General features: G+C 38.8%; 3 protein-coding genes across 4 annotated transcripts; all 3 read right to left on the bottom strand.

The window, feature by feature from the left end:
• Positions 1 to 10,275: 10,275 nt before the first annotated feature.
• Positions 10,276 to 12,425, bottom strand: LOC102237989 (forkhead box C1-A-like). The gene has a single exon (XM_023334939.1). It carries the CDS (start codon positions 12,218 to 12,220, stop codon positions 10,802 to 10,804), a length of 1,419 nt encoding a protein of 472 aa, XP_023190707.1. The 5' UTR covers positions 12,221 to 12,425; the 3' UTR covers positions 10,276 to 10,801.
• A 3,705-nt stretch (positions 12,426 to 16,130) lies between these two features.
• LOC102226978 (forkhead box protein F2-like) lies at positions 16,131 to 19,472 on the bottom strand. 2 transcript variants are annotated; one of them, XM_005796111.2, is made up of 2 exons: positions 18,202 to 19,472; positions 16,131 to 17,123 (listed from the first exon to the last, which is right to left on the bottom strand). In XM_005796111.2, the coding sequence occupies exons 1-2, from the start codon at positions 19,139 to 19,141 to the stop codon at positions 16,942 to 16,944; spliced, it is 1,122 nt and encodes a 373-aa protein (XP_005796168.1). In that variant the 5' UTR covers positions 19,142 to 19,472; the 3' UTR covers positions 16,131 to 16,941. The 2 variants fall into 2 exon arrangements, with proteins under 2 accessions (XP_005796168.1, XP_023190817.1); XM_023335049.1 differs by having other exon boundaries at positions 18,367 to 19,472.
• A 1,301-nt stretch (positions 19,473 to 20,773) lies between these two features.
• On the bottom strand, positions 20,774 to 22,127 carry LOC102226720 (forkhead box protein Q1-like). The gene has a single exon (XM_005796110.2). It carries the CDS (start codon positions 21,972 to 21,974, stop codon positions 21,222 to 21,224), a length of 753 nt encoding a protein of 250 aa, XP_005796167.1. The 5' UTR covers positions 21,975 to 22,127; the 3' UTR covers positions 20,774 to 21,221.
• Between the last annotated feature and the right edge of the window lie 5,500 nt (positions 22,128 to 27,627).

Here is a 27,627-nt window from a genome sequence, read left to right as displayed (position 1 = left end):
TTCAACTTTTTGACCCAAATCCTTATGCTGCATTTTGGGATTTTATTTTCTGACATTTTTATGTATGCATTTTATGTTTTATTTGCAATACAGAGCAATGCATTGTCTGTTTTGCTTGTGAAGCACTTTGGTTAACCTCAGTTGTTTTTAAATGTGCTATACATATAAGTTCGCCTTTGAATTTACAGTGTCATATCACCAATATCAGAAAGAAAAACACAAGAAGCCATTAGTTGTTCAACAGCCCGCATCAGAAAGGTGAAACCTGTTTGCACCCCTGAGATACAGATACGGTGCCTTTCTCCCTGGTCTTATGCTAAGTTATCATGTAATACTCCCAACATACACGTATGTTTATTTTATTTTTTATTTATTTTTATTTTTTGCGGGGTTTTTTTTTTTTTTTTCCTTTCAGCGAAAAGGAACCATAGTTGCCTTTCCAGATCAGATATTCAAGATGAGGCTTGTGGAAGAAACAGAGCTTCATGGACATAAGGAAATTCTGTAATGGCAGCATACACTTGTAAATAAATGAATTATGATGTCCTATTCAAATTATCATATCACATGAGTCACTTACATAAAGTATCCATTGTGTGCACTCTCCCTTGCAAGAACAACACTTCCTGAATGAAGCGTGTGCTGCTTGAATCCCTTTCAACTTCTTTTGCTAAATGCCAGAACACCACAAACAGAAGCTCAATTCAAGTGAACTGGCTTACTGGATTCTTGACCTCACTGTCAAGCATTTGTCAGACCCCATACATTTGTTCTCACACATGGCAGAGGCAAGTCAATTGTTCACAAAATGCATGAGCGGAGTGGCTCCGTGTGTTTCTTAGAGGTTAATTTAAGAGAGCAACCTCCCAACAGCATCATGCCAACCAATTAAAGCACACAGCCTGGGATTTTTATAAACTTCTGAGCGGCTGGAAGCCCTGGCCCTCAGTTTAAAGGATGTGCTTTGCCAGGTGGCTGCAGCACAGAGCTGTTTATTTCTGTGAACTGCTGGGGATTGGAGTCCTGCAAAGCTGCCCGAGCGCTTTCATGTTTCCATATACTGCATGCCCCATGCAATCCGCTGGCCTGTTATGAACATGAAGTAAACAAAACATTAGGTCATCATAAATCACCAGCCAATGACATGTCTGGAACTGAGATTAGACAGCCAGAGTGGAGCAGTGGAGCACGAGTAAACTGGCCTCTCCTCCAGCAGCTCCTCCTCGGTCCCAATGTGTAAGATCATTATTAAAATTGCAGCTCAATTAAGATAAGACTAAATGACTTTCTCTGTCTACTGCTTTGATGTACAGGGGATTTTTCTTCTTTCGAAATCTAAAAAAAAAGGCAGTTTAGAAGGAGCAAAGGGGTAGACAATTGCTCTAAGCATGCTTTGATGTTTGAAGTCACAGCACACTGCACGGGATTTGGGTTGATTGGAAACGTGCATGATTTTTCTTTTTTTTTTTTTTTTTTTAACCAGATTATTTTCAGACAAACCTCCGTCTTCAGAAGTAAATGTTACAACTCATTTGCTCCACTGCAAAGAAAATGTAGCCGTCTGTAGGGGTGTGTATGTTGGGGTGTGTGTCTGTGTGCCTTTTTTTTAATTCCTAAATTGCTCATTTGGGTCGTTGCAGGCACTGAGTGCTGAAGAGTGGCCCAGCCGATGGCCATGCTGAATCAGTGTAAGTGAACACGTTTCCTACTGTTGCTAGTGTACAGACTCAATGGTAATTTTGTATTTATAAAGCTTCTACTTCAATGAATGTTTGAACATTTTTGCTGGAAAGGTAATATTTAATACAAGAACCATAGATTTTCAGAAGTAATGCACATCAGTCAGCAATTTTTGTTTGGTAAAAAAATTTATTCTTTTTTTCTTTCAATAAAATCATAAATGCTGCATCATAAAAAAGTATAATGTTTCTCTGGAACTCATTCAAGCAGAAAGCTTCTCCTTCTATTGTTCATCCCTGTTCTCTTTGTCCCAAAGTTCACATATTTGCTTGACTTCTCACTGTAAACACAAAGGCAGAAACATCAGAGGCCCATGGACTGGGGATGTTTATATGAGCAGAGAGCCTGGAGATGGAACAGAGATATGAGTGCTGATCTGTGAAAGGAACCACTGCAGTAAATCGCTGCTGCTTGCCATCACACACAAATGCCATCTGGCTGTTTCACGAATCACGGAAACAACCTCACACCTGGACACCTCCTCAGAAACTCACAAAGAACCCCAGCTAATATATGTAGTTCTTTGAGACTTAGTTGATTTTTGACAATAACTGCTTTTGTGGTTTCCACAAGTATGATTTTCCATTTTTGTGCTGTTTATGATCTGTCATTCCTCTGCATGGAAGAGTTGACTTAAAGAAAATGATTTAGCTGGCTGAAGAAAAAACAACTGACTGCTGAAAAGAGTCACCGAGATGAAGAGTTTCTACTCTCAGAAATCAGTGTGGAGTTTGTCTGCAGACTAAAGTTCAGACAACTCCTCTGTGTTGACTTCTGCTGAGCTTTCCATATATGGAATGTTATATAGACATTAATTTCTCAGCCCTTTATTGAGTACCTCCACTGCTTTAGGTCTCAGGAAATATGTTCAGATTGATGCTGGCAGGTTTGAAACAAGGACTTTGCAAGACATAAAGCCATATTGTGGCATGTAAAGATAAGCACAGAATAATTTTACATTTTCTTTTCAAATTTAATGTAAAACAGGTTTTGTCTGCATTTATTTCCATTCATCCTATAATCAACTCTGATCAGGTTTCCTATACCTGTTAAAGATAAACATTCCCACAGAATAATACTATCACAGCCATTTTACACTGTCAAGCTTATGTTATCAGGTTGATGTACAATTTTACTTTTTAATGATAAAATGTATTTTTAAAAACTTTATCTTCTTTGCCAATGTACAGTACAGACCAAAAGTTTGGACACAACTGTGTGTCCAAACTTTTGGTCTGTACTGTATATATGATTGAAATAATGGGCTTCAAGTCTTTTTTTTTTTTCATCCCAACATAATGTTTGTAAAACCATATTCACATTAATAGTTGAAGAAACAATCATTTTGACAAGCTCTTAAGTTTGGGGATGTATCTTCAATATTTTTCAGATGTTCTCAGGGTTATTAGTGCATATTTTTTAAAACCAAACCGGCTTTATAATAATTTCAATTGTTCATAATTATTTGGAGTTTCCTTCATATATTCATTCCAAACAGACAAACTTGTAATTTAACAATGTATTGTTTAATTCTTTTTAATTTGGAATTTTTTTAAGACCTAAAATCTGTGGAAGAAGCACTAGTTTATCGATCCTGATGATGCCCATTACGGTTTCAAAAACAGTGAAAATGTGAAAGTGGTTTTTAAAAAGGAAAAGGAAAAGGAAATGTGTTTTTTACTCATCTATGTTTCAGCTCAAAATTTTCTTCCTGCAAAGTAGTTCACCTTGTACCATGACTTGCTGGAATTTGTTGGAGGAGGTGAAGGGGATGCTTTTCGTTTCAGTTGTGCTGCAAGTATTCAAGTTGTATTGTATGTGAATGATAAATGGAAAAAAAAAAGAAAATGCATTTACACAAGCATGGTTAGTTAGCATGCTTTTTAGAAACTTACGGAGTAAATTACATTTGATGAAAATCCAGAAATACTATAATGAAATGAGATATTCCTTTGAACCTTATTTGACGGAACAGCTCATATCCACTCTGTCAGCAGTACTATAAAAACAGGACACACTGAGGCCAAGATGGAGGAAAAAACTGTTTTCCCACTGAATATGTTATTATTATTGTGTGATTAGGTCTAGTAGCTCTGAATCTGATAACTTTATGACCTGGTGACCGCTGTAGAAAATCAACAGTTAAAATGTTATCTGATATATTAATCTCTGGGCTGATCTGCCCAAGTGTCTGTTTTCCATGAATAAATCACTTAATACCAGAGAACAGAGTGCTGCTTTTGCTATTGTCTTTATTTTCAGCTTCTAAGCTACTGCAGAATAATCCAGCAAGAGTAATAGCCTTAAAAACTTTATTTGTAAATTTCAGGTAACACAGTTCATGCTTCTGGGACTGTGTTTGGCTGGTTTATACACATAAGTACGTGCACACATGCCTTATTTAAATTAAATTTCAAGGTTGTTTTATATATATATATATATATATATATATTTCTTTTTTTTCATTTTTGGGGAAAGTTCATTATTGCCACTGTCTCTGGTTTACGTGACACTCAAGGAATTATTGTTAGTAGATCAATCCCCCATCGCTGATTCTTCTTCCTTTTTTGTCTTTTCATTATTTAACTTACTTTAAATGATTTTGGCCAGGTGTGCTGACAAATACTGAATGAACCAGAGGTAGATGTTATATTAAAACATGTTTCTTATCTATACAGACTGTACCTACAGTACTATACTTAGAAAATCCTTAGGAAAAAGCAGTTTGGGGTTACATTGCCGATTTTTCAGTTATATGTTTTATTCAAATTTTTCGGATTATTCTTTTGGCCACGTTTGAGGGAAAATGTACTGGAGATATTTCTTACAAACCATTAGTTTTATTTATTTATGTATTTATTCAGAAAAAGAAGAACAAGCAAAGTTTATGAATCACACTTTAAAAACTAATTGTGGATTGTATTATGAGAAAATTCAATCATAAAAATGTTATTAATATTAGTGCATGAATTGTTAAATCTCTAGTGTGTAAATAAATCCTATACTGAAACATTATGATAACACATTAACCCAAGATGACGCTTCGATCAGCTGTTCTCACATATGGTGTTGAATGTTCAACAGAGAACAGTATGGCTAAAATTGCATAAGTTGTATTGTGAATTAATTTTATTCAAGGTTTTCTCTTTTGGGGTTTTTTGTTTTTTTGAGTGAGAGGGTGGCAGCAAGAATTTAGGTATATACCAGGTTTTGCTAGTTTTGCAGCAGCACCAATGCTGCAGTAGCAAGCTGAACCTTGCTGGGAGACTTTGCAATTCAGAGCTAATAATTGCACCGCTTAGATATGATTGTGAAGAAAAATGTTTCAATATTAATTTAAAAGTTTGTATCTGGCTTAGTAGCAGTTTTAATTCTTAAATTAAAAATAGCTAGAAAGCTGTACATCCTAACCCCAGCTGTTGCTTAAATTTCACATTTTTGGAATAGGATTCCATATAAAATAGGATTCTATAGCTAGAAACCTATACTATTTTTTGTTTACTTTAACATAGAGGTGAGTTCGTTTAGCAAAGGGCTCATAATGATGGAAATGTGTCATCCAGTAAGTAAAAATTGGTTAAAATTAAACCTGTGGCTTTAACTGTACTTAAGTTATTCAACTTACATAATTTATCATCCAAAATATTGATCAGAATCTATCAAAAGATGAAATCCACGCAAATTGTTTAACTGATAAAATTTTTAACAGTTTTTTTTTGTTTGTTTGTTTTCAGTGCAGTGAACGAATCACACGCAGGGAAGGCAGTTCTATCGCGGCCTTATAGTTTAGTAGTAAAAGTGGTCTTCTGCTGACGTTTACACGGCTCAGTGGTCGCCTTGCACTATAAAATGAGATGGGACCCTCAAAAGACACAGACAACTGCTACTGTGGCTCAGATAGCAGGAGCCGAACTGCTTTGAAGTGATACAGAGTTCAAGTCTGTTCTTTTGGCCCCTCTCTGAAAGTGAATTTGCTCCTCCCTTGGACTTCATGTCATAACCTAATTGCTCACTGGTACATATAAAATACTGAAGCTGTCGTATATTTATTTTTAATTTTTCAAACCACAAAAATAGCTATTTTTAATAGCTTCCTATATTTTATTGGATTGATTTAATTTATTATAAAATACTGTCCTTTAAACAGAAGCGATGGTATAGAGACGTACTTAGGCATCGTGTGGATATAATTATGTTCAGACGCAAACTTTGCCTTTTATTTCTCCATATGTGAATAACTCCTATGATATTTTAAATACAAAAAAACAAATCTTGGAGTTTGACTTTGTTATCATTGTGCTCCAAACACATATAGACTGCACACGAAAATATGACAATCAAATTACCAATGGCAATGCATTTTGAACAACTGGCTTTTTATTGCGGAAATGATCCAATTCACCAACATCAGGTTTTCTAAAGCATCGTATAATGTGTTTTTGAAAATCATCTTCCAACTAGAGCTGAAACATTTTGACCAACTCATGGCTTCCAATACGAAACATTTCTTAAATCCACATTTTTCATTTTCTAGATATAACCAGCCACACAATGCAACCTCATCTTGCATTGTGTGCAAGATGAGCTTGCACTATGCATAATTGTACAATCTAAACCTGTCGGACTGTCGTATAGTCCTTTCAAGACACGTGACCAAACTATTGGGTTAAATTATCAGAATTTTACAGATTTATTTATGTGACTGTTGTAAAAATAAACAGCCCATTATATATGCTACTTTGAATACACTGCATACGCTTCCTATTTAAAATTAAACTATACGGTTGAAAATGTATTTCATGCTGTTCTATAACTGAAACATTCATTTGCTCGCTCCTTGCGTGAAGTTCCCATAGTTTGAAACCGCGGGGCCGAGCTGCAGAAAAGCAGGTTTTGTGTGGCGGTCTAGAAGGCAACTCTGTTCCTTTCTCAGTCTGCCGGGTTACTCGCAGGTCGGCAGTTTCCTCCTGGTCTGAATAAACACTACTCCATTATCCCACCAAAAGGAGTTAGTTTTATTTAATATGAATACAATCTCCGCATTTAGGCCCCAACATTTCTTCTACACCAAAAAAAAAAAAAAAAAAAAAAAACAACGATCGGTTTATTCACTTAAAAGAAAGATAATTTATATTTTGCCTTTAAATATATATATATAATAAAACGTGCAACATAGGAGGCTGCATGCGGTGGTTATATTTCCCTCTGAGAGACAAGTGTTGGACCTCCGGCCTTTCCCTCGGCTGGCGGTACAGCAGAGCAGACAGAATTTGCGTCTGTGAGCTCCTAATTAGAAACAGATGGGTGCTTGGAGCAACCGAGAGCTGAAGCAAGGCATTTTCCATCCTGAGCTGCGGTCACTCAGCCATACAGGTGCATACAAAGTCTGCAGGGACTCCCCGACTGGCCTTAAGTCCATTTATATTCCCATAGTCTCCCCGCGGAGAACTTAGTGAAACGAAGTTAGTGTAAAGCAGTATTTTTAGTGGAGTTTTGTGATAGTAAAAGTAATGCTGACACAGATTTCATTTTCGAGCAAATTGCACTGCGAGAAATGATAAAGTCGTGGGGGGGAGGGGGGGTGATTGAGTCCCAGGTTGGCAAATAACGCCACCATTACTTGACTGCCTCCTCGTATAACTGCAACTAAAAAAACCTGCCCTGGTATACAGCCAACATCATGATAAAAAGCGATTTAAAAAAAAAAAGACTTAAAATATACAAATAATTATCTTCAATCGTCGTAGTTTGAATAGTCTAATTTGGGTTATGAAGAAAAAACTCAGAACCTAACCCAACCAGATCAGTTATACTCTGTCTTTGTTCGTGGTTATTTGGGATAAACAGGACAAAATGTGATCACGGAGGTAATGGGTTTAGCTTAGGGGTAGGTCACTTAGTAAAAGTGAGACTAGTCTTTAAATCATTCATGAAATAATCATGTTTTCGTGTCTTCTGTGCATTTCAGGGACTTTAAGTGGCCTTTAACAAGCGGCATTGGCCGCATCAATCCGAATGTAAACAAACCAATATAATTTTGGTGATTTCCTTGGCACTGTAAAACCATGGTTCAGGGTGATGGGGTGTCGATGGAATGTGTCTTCAAAAATAAAATTCAAAACACCAAGAATTAGTATGCACCATTTTTTTTTTTTTAAATCAACTATACAATCCCGATTCTGGATTAATATGAAAGGCAGGCCCGACAGTGCGGCTTTTGTCTCTGGCATTTGACCCGAAGCACTGAGGGAAGTTGTGCATTTTCAGGAATGTGGCGGAACGCTTCAGGAAGACGCAGAGTATAAAGTCTGGAGAAAGACTCGCGCTGTGGCCTTCAGATTTTCTGTACGTTTGGGTGCCCCGGAAAGACGCGAGCCCTCGTTTAATGACGTGTATTCCCCACGAGCCTGATTGTTGTGTTTTGTGTGTGAGAAAGGATTTTTATCGTTACCATATCTGCTTTAGGTGGGGCACAAACAACAGGCTGAGGGCAAGTTAATTCTTACCACCACCTCTGAAAAACGGGAAATGAAAGTGAAATTAAATGTGTGCTCTATTTTTGCTGAGCAGCAGGACCCACTGGGAGAAACTACAGGCCCGGAGCCAATTGTTCAATACGTTCAGTGCCAAAAGCTCTGTGTTTTTTTTTGACGTTCTGTCTGTAGGCGTTCTCGATAATAAAACCAAAAATCATCCAATTGTAATTAAGGAAAAAATTAATACAATCTCAACGTATAGGCTCCCTGTCATGCTCCTTCTTTGTTTGAGCTTCGTCCTGTTGTATTGTTGACGCTCTGGCGGCCGACATCCTCCTCATTGACCTCCGTCTCCCTCTCTGCCTTTTCCGTCTCATGAAAAACGATTCCTGCTCTCTGATTGAATTTTATTCCTTCCTGACCTGGTCCGTTCTCTGAGAGCGCCATCAATCTTTCGACTAACACGACGTTTGTTTATTGGGCCCATACACTCGAAAGGGAATCTAGGAGTCTGACTGAGCTGCAGTTGGAGAGGCTGCGCACATTAAAGGATTTTGGCGATATAGCATCAAAATCTGAGACAGATTAAAATCCACAGATGTGATTGCGTAGATCGTGTGTTAAACGTGGTTACACTCAGATATATGAACGTGCTCTACGTTAAGTCAACACTTCGAATTCTAATTTTGCCTTTATAATCTGCATTTTTTTTTATTTTATTATTTTTTTTAAGTTTTTTTGTTTGTTTTTTTGTAGCATGTGAGGCTACATATTGACAGGTGTGTCTTGAATCGTTTTTCAAAGTCTGCGAGAAGAAGCTACCAGCCAGTGCGTTAAAATAATTCTATTAACGGATTGTACATTTTGGGATTAAAATGTGCAAATTATTCAAGTGTTTAGATTTTAAAAAGTAAAAAAAAAAATGTTTCATTTAAATTAAACTTCTATTTTTTTATCCTTAAAATTACCTGATCTTTTTACCATCCATACTATCGCCGTGGTATCGCAATGATAATGAAGTATTTATTATTATTATTATTATTATTATTATTATTATTATTATTATTATTATTATTATTATTATTATTATTATTATTATTATTATTATTATTATTATTATTATTATTATTATGATAATAATAATTATCATAATAATAGTTGTTTGTTTATTTGATTTGTTTGTTAATTATTATAACTGCGCTCCTGCGTTTACGTACGCACACAATTTCGGCACGCCTTTTCAAGTATACTTGCCAACATGTCTTTTAAATATAATTCCTAAATATTTTCAGCACTCAATAAACAACATAGCATATAGCCTAATAAATGTTTCAACATCTAAAAAATTCAGAAATGTGGATTATTGATGCATATATAAAAGCACTTTAGATCTACTTGATAAAAGATATTTTACAAACCTTTTATGAAAAAGCTCTACTGATACAACACACAACCAGTGAAAATCTACAGTGGAGATTTCCGATATATCCGTCTGAAACACACAGAGACTCGGAGTTAATAAAAACGTGCAGGTCACATTCTCTCTTCCTTTGAGTCAACAACCTGTCAGACTCGCGAGAATCGAAACGTCCAATCTAAAGTGACAACGGGAATATCTTTGGCATGTTTGGTATGATATTAAATCGGCAGCGGTGTGAGCCAGTAACACACGACGCAGTCCAAAACAAAGTTGTGATGCGTGTACGGCTAACCTCCATGCTTCATAGCTGCTGGTTCAGGTTGACTTCATTTATTCTGTTACACATGCTGATGATATAGACTGAAACAATTTAAATGCAGTGATGTCAACCAAAAAGACCGTAAACAGGCAATTTATGGTGTATTTGTATAGAAACACTCACAGCAAGATGCATTTTAAATTATGAAACTCTTTGTAAAAAAAAAAGGCCTATATTTTAGGATACTGCAAATATTTAGATTTTGTATTACTTTGATAAACTTGTGAATTTAAAAATTAAAACTACAAAAATTTAAAGATGGACGAGACTGCATGTAAGTTACCATCCTAAATTCTTGTTTGTAAGAAATGAGGCGCAACTCTAACTCACATAAAATGACAATTTATTTAACAAACAAACAAATCCTTCAGAATACTTTTCAACATTTAATTAAAATATCACGGTGATATACACGTTCCTTTTCTTCTTCTTTACTTTTATAGTGGAACATACTTTTGGACAGTTAAGGCAATTCAATTTAGAAACACTTTTGGAGTGTTTGGTCCATAATATTTGGCGACAGTTTTAGAAATAAATTACTATATATGCAACTATACACATCCAAGACAAGTGACACATCTCTAACATATCACATAAAGCCAGAAAAGACAAAAAAAAAGAAAAAAAAAGAAAAGAAAGAAACTTACGTGTTATTTGATGTAACACTGTTCTTTAGAAAAAACCAAGATCAAGTCTTTTCTGTCTTTTTATGTCTCACATTTGTCCATACTGTCATGGGGCAGGAAACAGAGGTAAAATGGGGTTTTAATGACAGAGTTCAAACACCGTGTGGTTAAGAAAATACTGAGCTTTCCTTCTTTCTTTTCATTTTTCTTTGGTTTTTGGTCAGAATTTGCTGCAGTCGTATACAAAAGCTCCCGAAGTGCGATAGATGGACTGACTCGGTGGGAATGACATCTGACAGCTGTTATTCCCATTCACCGGTGAGTTATTCAAGCCAATCCTCTGGGATTCGAACATCTCACGAACTGAGTGGAAGTTCTGCTGCTGCGCCGGGTACGTTGCACCCAGATGGCCCAGGTCTCCGGCCTGGTTCAGGTACCATGACGCTAGCCTCCCTTGGTGGGTATGAGGGCCCTCCTGCCCTGAGTTCAGATTAGCGTGGGTCAGGGAGGACGAGGTGGTTGTGACTGAGTAATCTGGCAACGTTTCGTCCACGGTGCTCGGTGCCAAGTGGCTCGACCTGTCCCCAGCGTAAAGGCTCATGTTACAATGATAGGTAGCGTTGGAGGTAGTAGAGATGGAGTTCTGGTTACAAGGCGAGCTATAGACAGATGTCTGATTTGGAGAATAGTTTAGGGACAAAGATGGCGTTATACCTGTTGTCCTAGTGGAAGCGGTCAGGCTGGAGGGAAGCTCGGTGACCCCTTGTGGAGACCCCCGGAGGGAGGTCATGATGTTGTCCACACTGAAGCCCTGCGTAGAGGCCTGACTGTGGTGCTGCTGCTGGTGGTGCTCGGAGCTGTCCATAGCGATGGACCTGCTCGAAGGGATGCTGTGCGGGCTCCCGCTGGACATGCTGCTGCTACTGTCTGGACTCTCGATTTTGGGCACTGCGTTCAAAGAGGGCGAGTCAGCCTGCGGCGGCGTGACGGCCCCGTTTTCAGTCTTAATATCCTGGATCCGTACTGGCTGGGAGCCTTGCACTGGCTGGTCCTGATCCCGGCCCTGCTGTCTCGGCGGCACGTCCTTCTGCAGCCGCTCCTCTTTCTCCTTCAGCGCGTCCTTCTTCTTGAACCGCCGCCTCCTCCTCAGGAAGCTCCCATTCTCGAACATGTTGTAGGAGTCCGGGTCCAAGGTCCAGTAGCTGCCTTTGCCGGGCTTCTTATCATCGCGGGGCACCTTGACAAAACACTCATTCAGAGACAGATTATGTCTAATGCTGTTCTGCCAGCCCTGCTTATTGTCTCGGTAGAATGGAAACCTCTCCATGATGAACTGGTAAATCCCATTCAGGGTCACTTTCTTGTCGGGCGAGTTTTGGATCGCCATGGTGATGAGCGCGATGTAGCTGTAGGGGGGCTTCACCATGTCCTTGGGCTGAGGCTGGGGAGTGTACGGTCCGTAAGCCCGGGCCATGCTGGCGGGGTACTGGTCATGAGCCGCATGAGAGTACATGTTCATAGGCGCTGCCATCCCCGTGTAGCCCCCACCGGCAGCGGCCCTGTAGTAGCTGGGGTCGCTGCTGATGTACGGAACGACGCCCAGAGAATTGGGGCTGGAGACGGAGTAGCGAGCCTGCATGTCTTCGCTTTGATCCGGAGTCTGCAAAGGGTGAGCTCCACTTCTCCCTCCGATGATGGTTCAAATCACAGCGCCTTGCTGCTTTACTTTTAAAAAAAATAATAATAACAACAATATTAATAATAAAAAAGAAACGTCTTCAAGCGGTCCCCATCCTTGGAACTATTCGGAAAAAGTTCTGAACTTTGAGACATCCGTCACCACACAGGACTTTTTGCGCAGTTAAATTCTTTCCTCCTGTTTTTTGCTGGCCGGGATCCCCCGCCCCCTTTTCCAGAGTGCGCGGGTTGTCCAATGGGAGGCCAGCCCGTGCACTTGCCTGGCCACACTCGCAGCTCTCAGGGAGAAGGTTTCAGGAGGTGTCGGTAACTCCCAGCGCGCTCCTGCCAAAAAGCTTCAGACGTGACAGAGCAACTAATATGAACACAGAGACACAACATGATCGCATGTTCCTGCGCGGCGCATCCTCTATCAGTTAAAGCTATTGCCTTTAAGGTGAAAGGGAGAAACACAGTGCGACACTTTGATATTGGGGGGGGGGGGGGGGGGGGGGGAATCTAGTTTTTTGTCTCAATTTCAAACGTATTTTACAATAGTAAAATATAGCATATCCATTTTAAAATATTATTATTTATTTTTATATATGTTGTTAAATTATAGCTGATGGTTTAATTAAGTTATTCAGCAAAGCAAATGGTGTGTCTTACACCCATGGGAACGTCTCTAAGGTGTTGACAAAAGAGCTCCAACTGTGGCTCAGAGTGACATCAAAGGAGGAAATAAATGTCCTTTTATATTGAGCAGTAAGATGCAATCTTATTCAGACCAGAATTAGAGACAATTTGGGTCGAAACTCACACCCTGCAGATGTGAGAAACGTGAGGAAGTAACGGAGACCAGCACAGCACGCTACGAAACATTTGAAATAAAACTGTTTTGTTTTATTGTGTCGGAAGCCAGACAAACACTGTGAAGAATTATTATTTTTTAAAATCTTTTAATTAAACATTGTTTTATTTATTCTTACAACAGAAAAAAAATCATATTAAAATATTATCATATGCATTAACGTGAATGCTATAGTTTTAGAGCCTAACGTAGAAAAAAAAAGTGATTAAATTAAAAAAAAAATTAAAAATGGACTAAAACACAAAAGGTTCAAAAAGCTGACACCTAAGGCCTCTCTGCTTTAGGTCGACAGTTGCTGCTCCTCTGACTGTCGGGAGCAGCAGCGCATTAAAATCAGCACCGAACACCCTGAGACAACAGTAATAGCCAGAGTTTCACTGAAATCCTCCTCAGGTCTTCTTAATTAAATGTCCGTGCGGTGGCCTGCAGCGTTCCGCTGGTTTCTCCTTACATGGACCCGGGCATGAACTTTTTCCACCGCCCTGGGCTGTTTACACAGTTCACGACGGGCCTTTTACTTAATGCGGCGCTCTGCCCACCCAGTACCCCCCCCCCCCAAAACTCCTGATAATTTAAACTATTCGCAACTGAGGCACCGTGACAGGCATAACAGAGTGTCAAATTATTTCACAAAAAAGACGACGGAATGATCATGAATATTTCTTTGAAGAAAGGTACATTTTAGGGGTCACTTTAACGCCTTCAGTATGGTACTGCATCTAGACATGTTATGGTGTAAAGTCATATTGGATCAAATTTAGCTCACTATAGATTTAGAATTATTTTTGATCTTATGTTTTCATTACATCTAACCACAAATATTTGTCTGAAATAGCAATAAATAAATAGAAGCATGTTTATATATAATAAAACATCTTTTGATGTATTGAGATTACTGTACAGGTCAAGACATACACCAAAGTCTATATATATTAATAACAATAGTCCTGATTGTGTAACCTTAAATTATGATTATGATGACAAACGTAAGTGATGAAAATGTGACTAACAAATGGAACAAATTAATGTAACACAGAAATGCAGTGACTTTACTTTCGTACAAATTACTCTCCTGCAACTTTAAAAGTGAGCAAGAAGAAAGACCACGTTGTTTAAGTCTTACCATCAAAATCAGAAGCTCGGTTCCCTCTAGTGGCCAGGAAGGGAAACTTGTACAGACTGTGAAAATAATATTGTCATTTTTAGACCTGTATTGGATTTCAACTTGATATTTGTTAGTGACCATGGCTTGTTCGTTTAAAGGCCATGCAATTCTAAAAAAAAAAAAATGCAGGAAAAAACCCCACAAAAAATTAACAAAGACATTTTAAAAAGCACGTGTCAAGTATTACTCACCCTGATATTAATTTTTTAAAACCGTTTTATAAATCACATACTTAGTATTGGACATAATTTCTCAACAGAGACAGAACAGAGTGTTGCAGGAAGTTTCTGGTGGGGTGCTGCCATCTCTTGATACACTTTAGTACTACATCACTGCACTCAGATGAAATATACTTTCTCTCAGTCGCTTCTCGAATCATCATGCATTTTGCAAAGCAGTAAGTGCATCTCTCAAAACATTTCATACAAATAGCAACATGCTGTGTATTTTCTGCAAAAGTCAGGCTCTTTCTCAAAATACTTAGTTGATCTCTCAAATGTAAACATCTGTCAATGGACATGTCAGCATTATCAGTATGACAAGTTCTTGCTGCATGGATACCGTTTTTTATTGCTTTGATGCCATTCTCAACTCAAACTCCATATTTTAGAATCAGTTAATAGTTACAGCTCAGGAAAAAACGTTTTGCAATCAATAAAATTGCATTCAAGCATTTCTGATTCTGGATTCATGCCTGTGTGAGAGACAGAATTGAGTGACTTTTAGTATCTAAAGCTACAGAGTCTGGGCAAAGAAAAAGAAAAATAATGAAGTATTACCATGATTACGTGAAGTTGGAATTTTCATGGCTTAGATCTAAAGATACTCCACTGCCAGTGTTGCTTACAAAACCCCGGGAGTATTTTTGATAGGAGGCTGATTGAACTGCGATCATAGCAGAAAGAGTTCATAATTTCAGCACTGTAAAGGACAAGTCTACATGAAATAATGCTTCAACACTGCCAAATTCTCCTTCTTGCAAAGAGTTGGATCCAGAATCAGAAATGCTTAAATGCAAATTATATTGACTGCATTATTTATTTTAACGGACTTGTAAATAAAATATGGTAAATAATAGGCAAAATACAGTAAATGTAAAGCAAAATAAAAACCCAAGAATAAAAAAGTTAGAAAACACAGCTATAGAGCACAAAAAGTGTTCTACTAGAAAACTGCACAGGCAGAGCTGGAGGAACAAAACACAATTCTCCTGTGCTCTCCATCTCCATACTAAAGAAAATAACTCTGGGTTTATTTAATGAGGAGTAGCGTCAGAGGAACGCCATCACCATCTTGTTGTGGATCACAATCCATTGCCTGGTGATGTTGGAGCATAAAGTATGTCTTTGGCTTCTTCCAGTGTTTTGCCTCCTAACTTCTCTGTCACAGCCTCGTTCCTCTTCCTCCTCTTCTTCTTTCTGGCTGTTGATCACGTCAAAATCTTTGTCATTCTATTGACAGAATTGTAACACTGTGTTGTTCTCTGCCCATGTACATTAAGCTTGATTGGCAGTTGATGGTTCATGAGCCATACCTTTGAGCTATTTCAGAAACTGGCTGATTATTGGTTGATCTAAAGCTTCACACATTTACCAATATTGGAGAAATGCAGGACTCACCTGGCAGCAATTTACCAATTCAGTACAGATCAATACGTTCAACATGCATGTTTTCTACTCTCTGTTATCTTTTTTCCTTCATTACAGGCTATTTGGAGTGTCATTCCAAATCATATTTTGACAGCCTGAAAATACTGTAAGGACAAAAGACTGAAGCAAACACCTGAGGAGACTAAAAAGGAATTCAATGAAATGCCACTGATGGACAAAATCATCATACATTACCTTTATTTTCTGGTGTGTTACAACAATTATCATGAAAGTTAGATGTGAGTAGCTGAAAATTAAGATTCTAACTTTTGTAAAGGCGGTGTTTGATGAGCAATGTACATTTTTTATTTACATGCAAGGATTAGGCCAACAAGTATCCACAAAAAAATTAAATATTCAACCTCCAAAAATATTAATTTGTTAATTTTCCTCCTTCTACAGAAATAGTAGTGTCACATTTGTGGTTTTTAACTCACATGAAGCTTAACTTCCAGTACTACGCACAGTAAAGAAACAGGTTGCTGAAAGTGAAACAACGCCATGCACAATTCTTAAAAAATAAATAACAATGTTTTCAGAACGTTTTAACGATGATTCGAGAATAGCTTCGGCCTTTGACTTTTAGCTAGCTGCACTCACACTTCTGCATCTGCACATTACCAGTTCGACGGAACCAGAATTTCTTGTAGAAGCATGCACGCATCATTAACGCCTCTTTTGCCAGAAATTTTATTACAACTTGGCTGTTGCTTAATGCCCTGAAACCCTGTCTTTACATTTAGACACCTCAAGATGGCAGTGCAGAACAAGTCAATGGGATCGAAGGATTTGAACTTTGCAGTTTGGTGGAGAGCTGAGTGGATAAAATGACATGAATAAGCATTAGAAACTGGGTATTTCAAATAGACTTCAAAAGATAAATTAAAATTTTGTATTTTGTTCAGGTGTAGAAAAGGGAGAAAGAGTCTAAGATTGAAAACAAGACAATCATTGAACGGAAGGAAAATAACGCGCACATGGGCTATGTATAAATGTGGTCATCGAGGCACACATGGCTTTACGTCCTGGCAGTCGCTGTGGTTGTGGTGGTGATGAAGCTGAGGATAATCGGATTCTCCGGTACTCGGATGGAAGGAAGAGATTCCATTTAGGTTCAAAACGAAATCCTTCCTTTCCGGCGCTCGAACAGCTGAGGGGCTGCAATATCGAGGCAATCCCACTGGAAACAAACAGAACCAAAGTCAGGATCAGCATGTGTGTGGTGGCGTTGCCGCAGCAACACCACCACACACCACACAGGGCAGCTTTTTTTAAAGCATTTTTTTAAAGCCCTTTAAAAAAATGCCAACAGATTTTTCATGTTTTGTTTTTGTTGCTACAAAAAGTTTTTTTAACTTGTTTATTGTAATATTTTCTCTCTTTTTGCAAATGAATTATAGAAGTGACTATGCTTTCCATGACTTAAAAAAATGTTTTAAGTAGTTTGTAGAAAACTTTTTTTAACTTAAACATGCCTAAATTAGTAAAATTAGTCAAAAGTTTGGCAATGTTATTTCAGATTCAATCTTAAATATAATATTATGCAAATTAAGTTTAAGTTAAAAGATAATAATTCTGTCTCCTTGTGTTTGAGTGTCCACATAGTGATGTAACTTCTTAGCATCACTTGTGTAATAATTTGCTACTTTATTGCATCTCCTATGTATTTTTATAGTTGTGTGTGCTGTTTATAACAAAAATAAGGACAAGACATAGTAGGTGCAGCATATGTAGGACATACCAAAGGTCACAGATAATTAAAAATCTTCTCAAATTGCACCACACAGTTTTGAGGCCCTGAAATGTAGCCAGTTCTCTCTTCGAGCAGTTTATGCAGCTTCCTTTTCACTCATCTGTTATTCTTTTTTTTAAAATTTCATGACAGGTGCCATTTTAAATGGAATGAAATTATCAACATTTAAATGTATCACAAATGAAAAAGCGTCTATAATTCACCTACAGTTTGACGTCCTTACGTTTAGGGTCAATCATCGTCTTTTTTGAAAGACTTTCAGCGGAAATAGCCGTTATTTTCTGTAATGTATTCGAACATTATATACAAAAAAAATATAAGCAAATATTTAAAACACACTACCGGAAAATATCTAGAATACACATCCACATTTTTAATTCAAAATTAAAAATATACTGGAGAAAAATTCTAAACTCGTTTAAGACAAGCCAACACCAAATAAGTGAATAAACTGCAGCGCAGATATCAGCATCATATCACAGTTTTCTTTAAGTGGATTTTTTACCTGCCACTTCAGATGATTCTCGTGTGTTATGATGAAAATGGATTTGAGGCAAAAAATAAGGTGAAGTTGCAGAGGGATTGCTGCAGCTTGATGGCAGAGCTGGCTGTTTTCTGTGTGAGAACACCCCGGGTGCGCTCCAGTGCGAGGCGGCATTTTCATACGCACATGTACGGTCCAGAGTGGCTGTTGTCTTTGGTGAAGAGTGTAAGGGACTGCTGCTGCCGCTGCCTGGGTAATAATTGGTGGGAGATGCTGTCTCACATGCCGTCACGTAGGATGTCAGGGAGGTGGGTGAAATATGCGGGTTGAGATGGCCTACTCCAAGTCCTTCAAATCCCCCTTGAACTGCACTACCCACTAAATCTAGGTTGTAGTTACTGTGGTATGGTATTGAAACTTGAGGAGACTGGAAATCAAAGTTCTGCGCCAGCATGGACGCGCCAAACCCGATGCCATTCATCATCCTGTGCACTGGTTTCATAGCTTGGCATTTCCTCCGGAATCCTCGCGGTCTGCGGCGAAAGGACCCCTCCTCGAACATGAACTCGCTTCCTGCGTCTATGGTCCAGTAGTGACCCTTTCCAGGTCTTCCCAGACCTTTGGGCAGTTTTATAAAGCATTCGTTGAGAGACAGGTTGTGTCTAATAGAGTTCTTCCATCCCTGGTACGATCCTCTGAAAAAGGGGAATGTGGCCTGCAGGAACTGATAAATTTCGCTCAGAGTTACTCTTTTGCTCGGTGAGTTTTGGATTGCCATTACTATGAGTGCGATATAAGAGTAGGGCGGCTTTTCAGGGCGCCTCAAGCCGGTGGTGGATTTTTTCCCTCTAAGTGCGCCCTGAGCGCTCTCCAGGTCTGGCTGCGGGCTGAGCAGCGCGGCGCAGGAGCGCGCAGAATCACAGGGATCCAGCTGTTGCTGCTGAGGCATCTCAGCAGTCATGTTCACGCTCCGGTTTGAATGCAAGCCTTCCCTGTATAACGTAGTTTACTCCGCTTTCCTTACGCAGCATTTCAAGAAGTTCCTTTAAAATGCTTTGCGAGGTTTACAGCCGTGGCAATAAGCGGTCCTCTGCCGTCTTTCGTCTCACTGGCCATGTTGGCAATGATCCTTTATGTCAAGAGGAATAAAGATATTCCACTTCACTTGTGCATTTGTTACCTGGCCAAACAGAACTCGACTGTATCCGTTTTCTCCTCTGTGTCCTTAGCCCCATTACATCCTGCGTTTCCCCCAAATCACTGCAAGAAATCAGGAAATACTCCCTGCCCCACTGGCCAAGATCCAGACAAGGAGTCGGACACAGCGCATTACAGCAAGACTAATCCCCACCCACGATTCACTTTTCAAAGTATTTCTGTCCACATTTGATAACCAAATATCTTTCGTTGCAAAAATGACATCTTTGACGGTTTGTGCAGAAGTTGTTTAGTATTAGAGTCCTACTGTGTTATCTACAAGACAGGATTTTATTTAAAACAAATATTTTTATTTTATTTTTTGAGTTTGTCAAAGCATGTAGCTTGTATAGGAATACCACAAACACAGATTCCATGTGCTGTGTTTCCTCTTGAGTTTGAAATCAATCCCTTGATAAATTAATTCTTAATCAAGAATTGTTTTTAAATGAAAAATCGCTCAAAAAATGAAGGGGGAGGGGGGCTTAAAGGGCTTTCTTAGAGGGTGGATTGAAGGGGTCCACTGATGTTCATGTGTAAGGTGACACTCAAGAGTTATCAGCAAAAACAGAATTTCAAGTGTTTCATTAGACTCTCCAGCAAATTGCTAAAGCAAACAAAAACATAAAATATTCATAGATAAATGGCAAAATAAACAACCCTGCACCTGGAAATATGTAACCTATTTTCCTCTCCCCAACTTAATGTAAAACATTGGTTAAGCATTGGTTAAGTGGTCTTTGGCAGCAAAGTTACAGTCCAATTGCCCCAATTGCTATAATCGTTTGGCACCACTGTTGCCTTGCAGAAAGATAAAGACGATCCTGGATTTGAACACTGTGGGTTCAGTCTGTGCCCCGGCTTCCTCCCACAGTGCAAAAGCTTGGCTGACAGGTCAAATGGTTTCTCTAAAATTGATCTTAGATGTCTGCATTGTTGCACAGGATGGAATGGTAACCTGTCCATTGTGTATCTCCTCTGACCCACTGCTGGACATACATACCAGGCCTCTGTGACCCTGCAAGGACAAAGGTATATATCAAGGGTCTCAAAATCTAGGCTTCAAGATCTGATGTCCAGCAACTTTTAGATGTGCCACTGATCTAACACACATGAATCAAAAAACCAAATTACATCATCAGTAATTACCTGATTATTTGACTCAAGTGTGTTGAAGCAGAGGCATCTAAAATGTACAGGACACACGACCTTGAGGCTTTGATTTTAAGGCCCCGGATGGATGGATGGATGGATGGATGGATGGATGGATAGATGGATGGATGGATGGATGGACAGATGGACAAAATAAAAAATAATGTTTTAATAGTAGTACAACATTCAAAATGAACTCCATCAAAATTTCCAAGATTTATATAAATGAGCAAACAAATAAATGAACATTATTGCTTTGGTATCTGAGGAGCTTTTTATTGGTTCCAATAAGAATAAGACACACAACACCGTTGTTTATTTCTTTTTGCTGTGTTTAAATATTTTATGATAAAGGTTTTGACAAAGAAAACAAAGTGCATTTTGAGACTTTTTGACTATCAAATAACAAAAGTGTTAGTGTACTGTACACAGTCACATTTACCATTAATTGTTGTCAACAAAGTAATAAATAAAAAAGGCAGCCTGTAAAGGTAAAAAAAAAAATAAAATAAAATAAAAAACCAAAAAACAAACAAACAAAAAAAAAACATGCCAGCATCAATAAGGTAATAAATTAAAGCATCACTCACTGATGACTTTCAATTCTCAAACAAGAAAAAAAGAATACAAACAGTAACAAAATGAGTCTGTCTTTTGTTCTGTTCATAAACAAAAGCATTCCAGCACCAGGCTCAACGAGCAGCCCAGCTAAACGGATGGGGGAAAGCAGATGCACTTGAGTGAGGCAGCATAAGTTCAGAGTATGGCCAGATCAATGCAGGGTAAAATGGCTGCTTGGTTGAGTCTCTTTTGAAAGGCTTGCTGAGGATGCTCTCAATAGCAAATGAGCTTGTAAACTTGGGACGGGGCTCAGTCTTGCTGCTTGGGTCAGTCTTGTCGGTACCCTGAGGATCCTCTGCGCTCTCCGACACGTCCTGCACTCGGTTGAACTGCTTACTGATGCGCTTTCTCCTGCGCCGGAACACCCCATCAGCGAACGTGTACTCGCTGTTAGGGTTGAGCATCCAGTAATTGTCTTTTCCCCAGGGCCTGGATGGGTCCCTGAGCACTTTCAGAAAGCAGTCATTCAGAGACAGATTGTGTCGCACAGAGTTCCTCCAGCCGGTGTAGCTGCCCCTGAAGAAAGGGAACTTTTTCATCAAGTAATCGTTTATTTCCGCCAAAGTCAGACGTCCGGTGGGGGAATCTCGGATAGACATGGCGATCAGAGCGATGTAGGAAAGAGGGGGCTTGGGTCTCCGTGTGTATGGTTTCGATTTGCTGCTCCCACTTGGAGTAACCAGTGGAGGGCTGTGGGCCACGCAGTCTCCATCGGACCCCAACTCCTCCTCTGCAGAAAGAGCGGACTTCTCTTTCCCCTTTCCATCCACGGGGATCTCAAGCTGCGTCATATCATGGTTTCCACACAACACTTCTAACTTCATGCTGATAGAGGTGATGAGTTGCAAGATCCAGCGTAAAGCGCAGAAAAGCTGTTTGCGTAAAGGTGGTTTGTGCGTCAAGACGCGCGGTGCCTTGGAGAGTCTCTCAGGGCCAGTGTCTTTCCAGTCATACCTGCCGGAGCGCAACAGCCCATCTCACCTTTACTCTACGGACTATTGTTTATATCATCCTCACCTCAGGACCAACCCAAAAAAGGCGGGGCTTTATGTAAAAAAAAAAAGAAAGAAAAATGCGTGTTTACCATCTGAATAGGTATTACAAATAGAGTACTGTGAATACAGTGAATAGAATAACATGAATGAATACTGACTGATCACGTAGTATAAAACAAACATAAAGAGACAACTTCTCTCAACACCGTACCTGCTGAACGTGTTCAGTCAAACACTCTAGAACTATCTCACCTGTTACAACCAGGGGGCGTAACTCTCTACTGTAAGTTAGTGACATGACAATAAGAGCATTAATAAAGATATGTGTTCAAAAAGCACATCAAAACTTTAAAGAAGCTCCCTAGATCAGCTGTTCTTTTGGGAAGAGTCAAAAAGGAAGTCATTATTAAATAAAAGCCAAAAGTAATCCCACTTGCTACAAACAAACAGAGAGAAAAAAAAACACTGCTCATCTTGAACCCACCATTCCTATGATGAAACATGGTGGTGTCTGCATCACAGTTATGGAGATATCCTACAAATGAATTATAACTGGTCTGAAAGGCTCTTCTTTAAGGCATTCACTCCTGGCTGCTCAGTGCAAAGCATGCTACACTTTTCAGTCTTCTATCTGAATAGGAAAACCACGCATACTTCCACTTCCTAGTTATATACTTCCTTGTATTGGTCCGTCATAGAAAATCATTCAAAAATGCATGAAACTTGTAGAACAAAAAATGCTAACTTTTAAGATATATAATTACTTTTAGATTCACCTATTTCATGTAACTCAGTGTTTATGCTGCCTCTTGAAATTAACACTAAGCACCTACAGTATCTTTAGTTGGAAAATCCATGTCTGGGTTGTGGTTATGTTATACCCTTTCCAGTTTCACATGATACATTTCAGCTTTGTGAGATGTCTGCAGTGAGATGTCTATGCCTTTGTTTCAGCTTGAGAAATTGTTTTAACCTAACCCTGCTTGAAGGGAATTGGTTGCACTGTAATTTATTGAGGAGTTAGAATTGTCAGAGTAAAAGAGGGGTCACTACAAATTTCAGATTTTTATTTACAGAAAAAATAAACCATGTTTCAGTTTCTCTCTACTTTATATACATGTTACTTTCACACTATATGCTAATGAAATACTTTTAACTTTGTTGTTGTAGCAGGAGAAAATGTGAAATGATTCAAGGGGTGTGACTATTTTTACAAAGCACTGTAAAAATTCCTACAGTGGGTTTAAAACTTACTAGTATGACATTCAAACAAATCAACAGAAGTGCTGCTTGTGCCATCGATATTTGGACAGTTCAATGCACTCATGATCTGCCACATCAAATCTGTCAGCTATAGGTTGTAGCTTTCACTACCAGACTAGAAACCAATGTTGTTCATCTTGTTGCTCAGTGCCAAGAGGATGATTGATGACAAATTGCTTCCAATGATTTATGTTCTCTCTAAATGAAAAACCTCGGTTTTAGACAATTTGAGTCAAGGCTACAAACCAAACAAACCAATTAAAGTCTGAACTCTGCCTTAAAGTCCTTAAAGCTAATGTTTATGTCTTCTTACTATTTCAACAAATTATCCTCATAGTCATATATTTCCCTGGGAGTTTGTTTCGGCTAAAATAACTATTTGTTTAAGAGTCACCGTCGCTCTTTAAAAACAAACACCAACACTGCTTTCTTCTCGGTTCTCCAGCAGCAAAAGATTATCTGAAAAACAATACCTTTTAGACACACCTGCAGACAAAAGCTGACATAATAGTCACGAAACACATAGTCACCAACTGCTTCCATAGAGGAGTGTGCAAACCATGGTTTAACACTGTTGCTTACACATGTTTGTACTGGTGTGGATGTTTGGATTGTCCATGTAGTAATCTGTTTGTGTTAAGTGTGACACCTGAAGCTGTGGTAAGGTCACTATTTTCAATGGTGGCATGTCAAGTGGAGATTCCTTTAAGCCAACCACACAATGACAGGAGCCCAAACAGTGGGTATTTGTTTGCTTCTCTGCAAGTAGGAGCTTGTGAGAGCACAGGGTGCAACTCTGTGAGTTCTCTCGTGCATTGTGATTTGCTGAAGGAGAGCTTAACCCGTAAGTTATAGCGTCATAGCTGGAATTTCAAGTATGAATGCACAGTGTAAATAAGGCGTACAAAGTGCGATCTATGGATATATTTAAAAACACCACGTTGCTAAGCTAAGACAAGCTAAGGTATTAGCATGAAGTGTGTTTCTAAAATAGTATAATTTTCTAAACATATTCTGCCATTAACTAGTGTCAGAATTACTTCATTTGTGAAAATGTATTTTCTATGAAGAGAAGAAGTTTCCCCAAGCTTTGAACATTCTATGCCTTTGTTTCAGAAAGCTTTTGTCTTTTCTACTTACACCCAGCTTTTTGCCTGCACAAAAAAATTGATTCTTGGCTCCCAAAAAGAAATTCAATACAGTGTAGTTCAATTTGAAAGTTATTGCTTTGCTAGTTTCACTTTGTGTCTTCTAATATTTGAATTACAAAAGTATTACATGAAATAGTAATAATAATAATTTGTGCAGATACACAATCAGAGAGCATCTTCCCCTTTCATAAACTCATTTTTTTTTCAAGCTTACACATTATCAAGCATTATGGTGAAAACTTCCTCGGTACAAAAAAAATGTTTTTGTCTGAGCTGCACAAGTATGTCAACTATGGCTCCTTTTTAACAGCACCGACGGTAAAATAGCTATGAAGGCATTGTCGTGCACATGACAGACAAACTGATTTTGAGATTTCAGATCAGACTTTTGGAAATGTCTGCTATTCTGGGTTTGACACTTGTCTGGAAATTTTGGAATGAGGAAAACAATGACGTGAATAATCACAGCTTGGTGCATACCACTCCCACACATGCAAAACATAGCGCAACAGTACACCTGACCATTTGATTGGAAAGGTATGGATAACCTTTGGCTTAACTGTACAAAACTTTGATTGGGAGATTGTCGTGCGGTGCATCATGCACATTATTTCTTCCCATGAACATTCTTTGGACAAGTCACGATAAAGTGCACAGAGACTTAACAGACCACTAAACTTCACCCATGAGTGGTTTCTTTTGTAGCTCTTACAAATGAAAATAGAATAAAGTTGATAAGGTGACATATGCCACCAATGTGTTTGACCTTTTAGAATTGGATATCTTCGGGCGTGCCGTGGTGGCGTAGCGGTTGGCGCGACCCATATTTGGAGGCCTTGAGTCCTCGCTGTCGCGGGTTCGACTCCCGGACCCGACGATGTTTGCCGCATGTCTTCCCCCCTCTCCCTCCCCATTTCCTGTCAGCCCACTGTCATATAAGGGACACTAGAGCCCACAAAAGACCCCCTGGAGGGGTAAAAAAAAAAAAGAATTGGATATCTTCAGCACAAAGAGCAGCACTTCATACAGACCCAGCTGAGTTCCAATGGACACCTCAATTGGTTTTCCAATGCAGGCTTCTCCAAGTTCACATATGCATAGGACATGGCCAGTTTGACTGATGTTTTAGGAATGGCCAGAGGTAGCTGAAGGATGAGTTCCTCCTTGCGGCATTAATATGCTGTCTTATGACCTTGTCCTATGAAAGGACAAGGTGTTCTTATTTAAAAATTTCTGAACACAAATGCAAAGCATGCAAATATATAATTTCCTGGACAGAAACCTAAAAACGTACAGTTGTCGGGCAGCACTAAGTTGATCTTGCAGAGAGCTTGTAACCTGTAATCTCTAGCCTATAAACTGGCTCATAAGTTCATTCCCCTTCTTTGTCATTAAGGAGTGTAACAAACCAGACTTATGTGCATTTGAGACTAAAATCAAACCAGCAATGTGTTTTACTGACCGGATAGCAACCTTCAAGTTGCAGTTTTGTGTTGTTGTTCAGTCAACTTTCTTTAAGTTACCCAATTAGAATGTGTTTAAAGAAATACAGAAATGAGTCAAGAAAGTTCCTCTTGACTAAGTGTTTGCAATGGAATTTCTTCCAATCCCTTGTTTGAAAGTATGAGGAAGAGTAAACAGACTTAGATGTGTATGGAGTTAAGCTGTTGCTAAAAACAGCTCAAAAAGAGCAAGACACAACAAAATGTTCAGAGGTGTTACAGTGTGAATATCAACTTAGCCTTATCATCTTTTTCTTTTTCTTAATGCGCTCAACAAATTAGGAGTGGTCAGCACACCATTGAAACATTGATTAGCTCATCAGTGACGTAAAAAGCTGCAGCACATACCACTTTATCCAAAATTAACTGTATGATGATGTCAGCAACTCTATCTGAAAGATTTCAATAACAACAAAAAGCCTTTGCGTGCAAAACTGTGAATGACTTCAGATAGCCAGATGTCTTGCCCTTGATTAGAAGAATTGAAAGTCAGTGTCTGGAAGACAGTTATTGTTCTACCCACTCCTTAGAAGGGCAATTAAAATGTAATCTAAATCCGAAGAGTTCCCCCCACATTATTTATGCTGCTCACCGAAAATACACCTCACAATGCATTCTACAACTAATTATAGTTTTCTTTCCTGTCAGGTCATGATAATATGCTGACATGCTTTCAGTGTGTTAATATTCTATACATTGCTAAAAGCTGATGGCTGCTGAATACATGTACATGTTTTTACAAGTTAAAGACTGAAACCATGTCAGCATATTGTCATTACGTGACAGAAAGAAATCTATAATTAGCTACTGAGTAAGCATTTTGAGGTGTATTTTTGGTGTGTTGCACAACAGCTTAAATATTATGGAGAAACTTGGGATTTAGGTAAAATTTTAATTACACTTTTAAACAGCGGGTAGGACCACAACCGTCTTCCATTGACTTTCAGCAGCTCTGATCTTGTGAGGCGCATCTGAGATTATCCCCAGTTTTGCACACAAGGGCTTTTTGTATGTATTAAAAGTAGTTTTGTACTCCAACGACCAGAAGTATGTGTAGGTCACCCGGATTTATGTTTTGATTTATGGCTGTAACATTGTCAAAAATGCAAAAATTGGGTGCTGGTGTACTCTTTTTGAAGTCTTCACCTTTCAGTAAGTCAGTCATTATGAACTCAGGCCAAATCCCATCTTTCACTGTTGAGATGGTAATCAGAGGGTTATAAACACATAAAGTAAAAAAAAAAGAACAGGTGCCAAATGGCTCTGCGATAAAGATCTGTCATTCTTTCAAGGTCATTATAGCAGTGGATCTTGCTAGCTTATAAGCACTCATTGCATAGTTAAAATAAAGATGTATACTTATTACCATGGATATACCATGCACATACACACTCACATATAATGACAATGTTAGACAGACATATCTACCGAACAGTTATGTTTTTGAACTGTGGGTGGAAGCTATAACACCTACAGAGAATTCATGCACGCACAGGAAGAATATGCAAATTTCATTCCAAAAGACACTTGGCCAGGATTCAAACCCGGAGTGGAAAAGCTGCAAGG

Source organism: Xiphophorus maculatus, chromosome 6 (genome assembly GCF_002775205.1).
Source record: "Xiphophorus maculatus strain JP 163 A chromosome 6, X_maculatus-5.0-male, whole genome shotgun sequence".
Classification (NCBI taxonomy): Eukaryota; Metazoa; Chordata; class Actinopteri; order Cyprinodontiformes; family Poeciliidae; genus Xiphophorus; species Xiphophorus maculatus.
The sequence above is the reverse complement of the archived record's forward strand: the minus strand, read 5'-3'. Positions and strand labels throughout refer to the sequence as shown.

Coding starts and splice junctions, on each gene's coding strand:
- LOC102237989 (XM_023334939.1), bottom strand. CDS start 12,220: ATGCAGGCTCGCTACTCCGTCTCCAGCCCCAATTCTCTGGGCGTCGTT.
- LOC102226978 (XM_005796111.2), bottom strand. CDS start 19,141: ATGACTGCTGAGATGCCTCAGCAGCAACAGCTGGATCCCTGTGATTCT. Junction 17,124..18,201: donor AGAATCATCTGAAGTGGCAG/GTAAAAAATCCA, acceptor GTTTGTTTCCAG/TGGGATTGCCTCGATATTGC.
- LOC102226720 (XM_005796110.2), bottom strand. CDS start 21,974: ATGAAGTTAGAAGTGTTGTGTGGAAACCATGATATGACGCAGCTTGAG.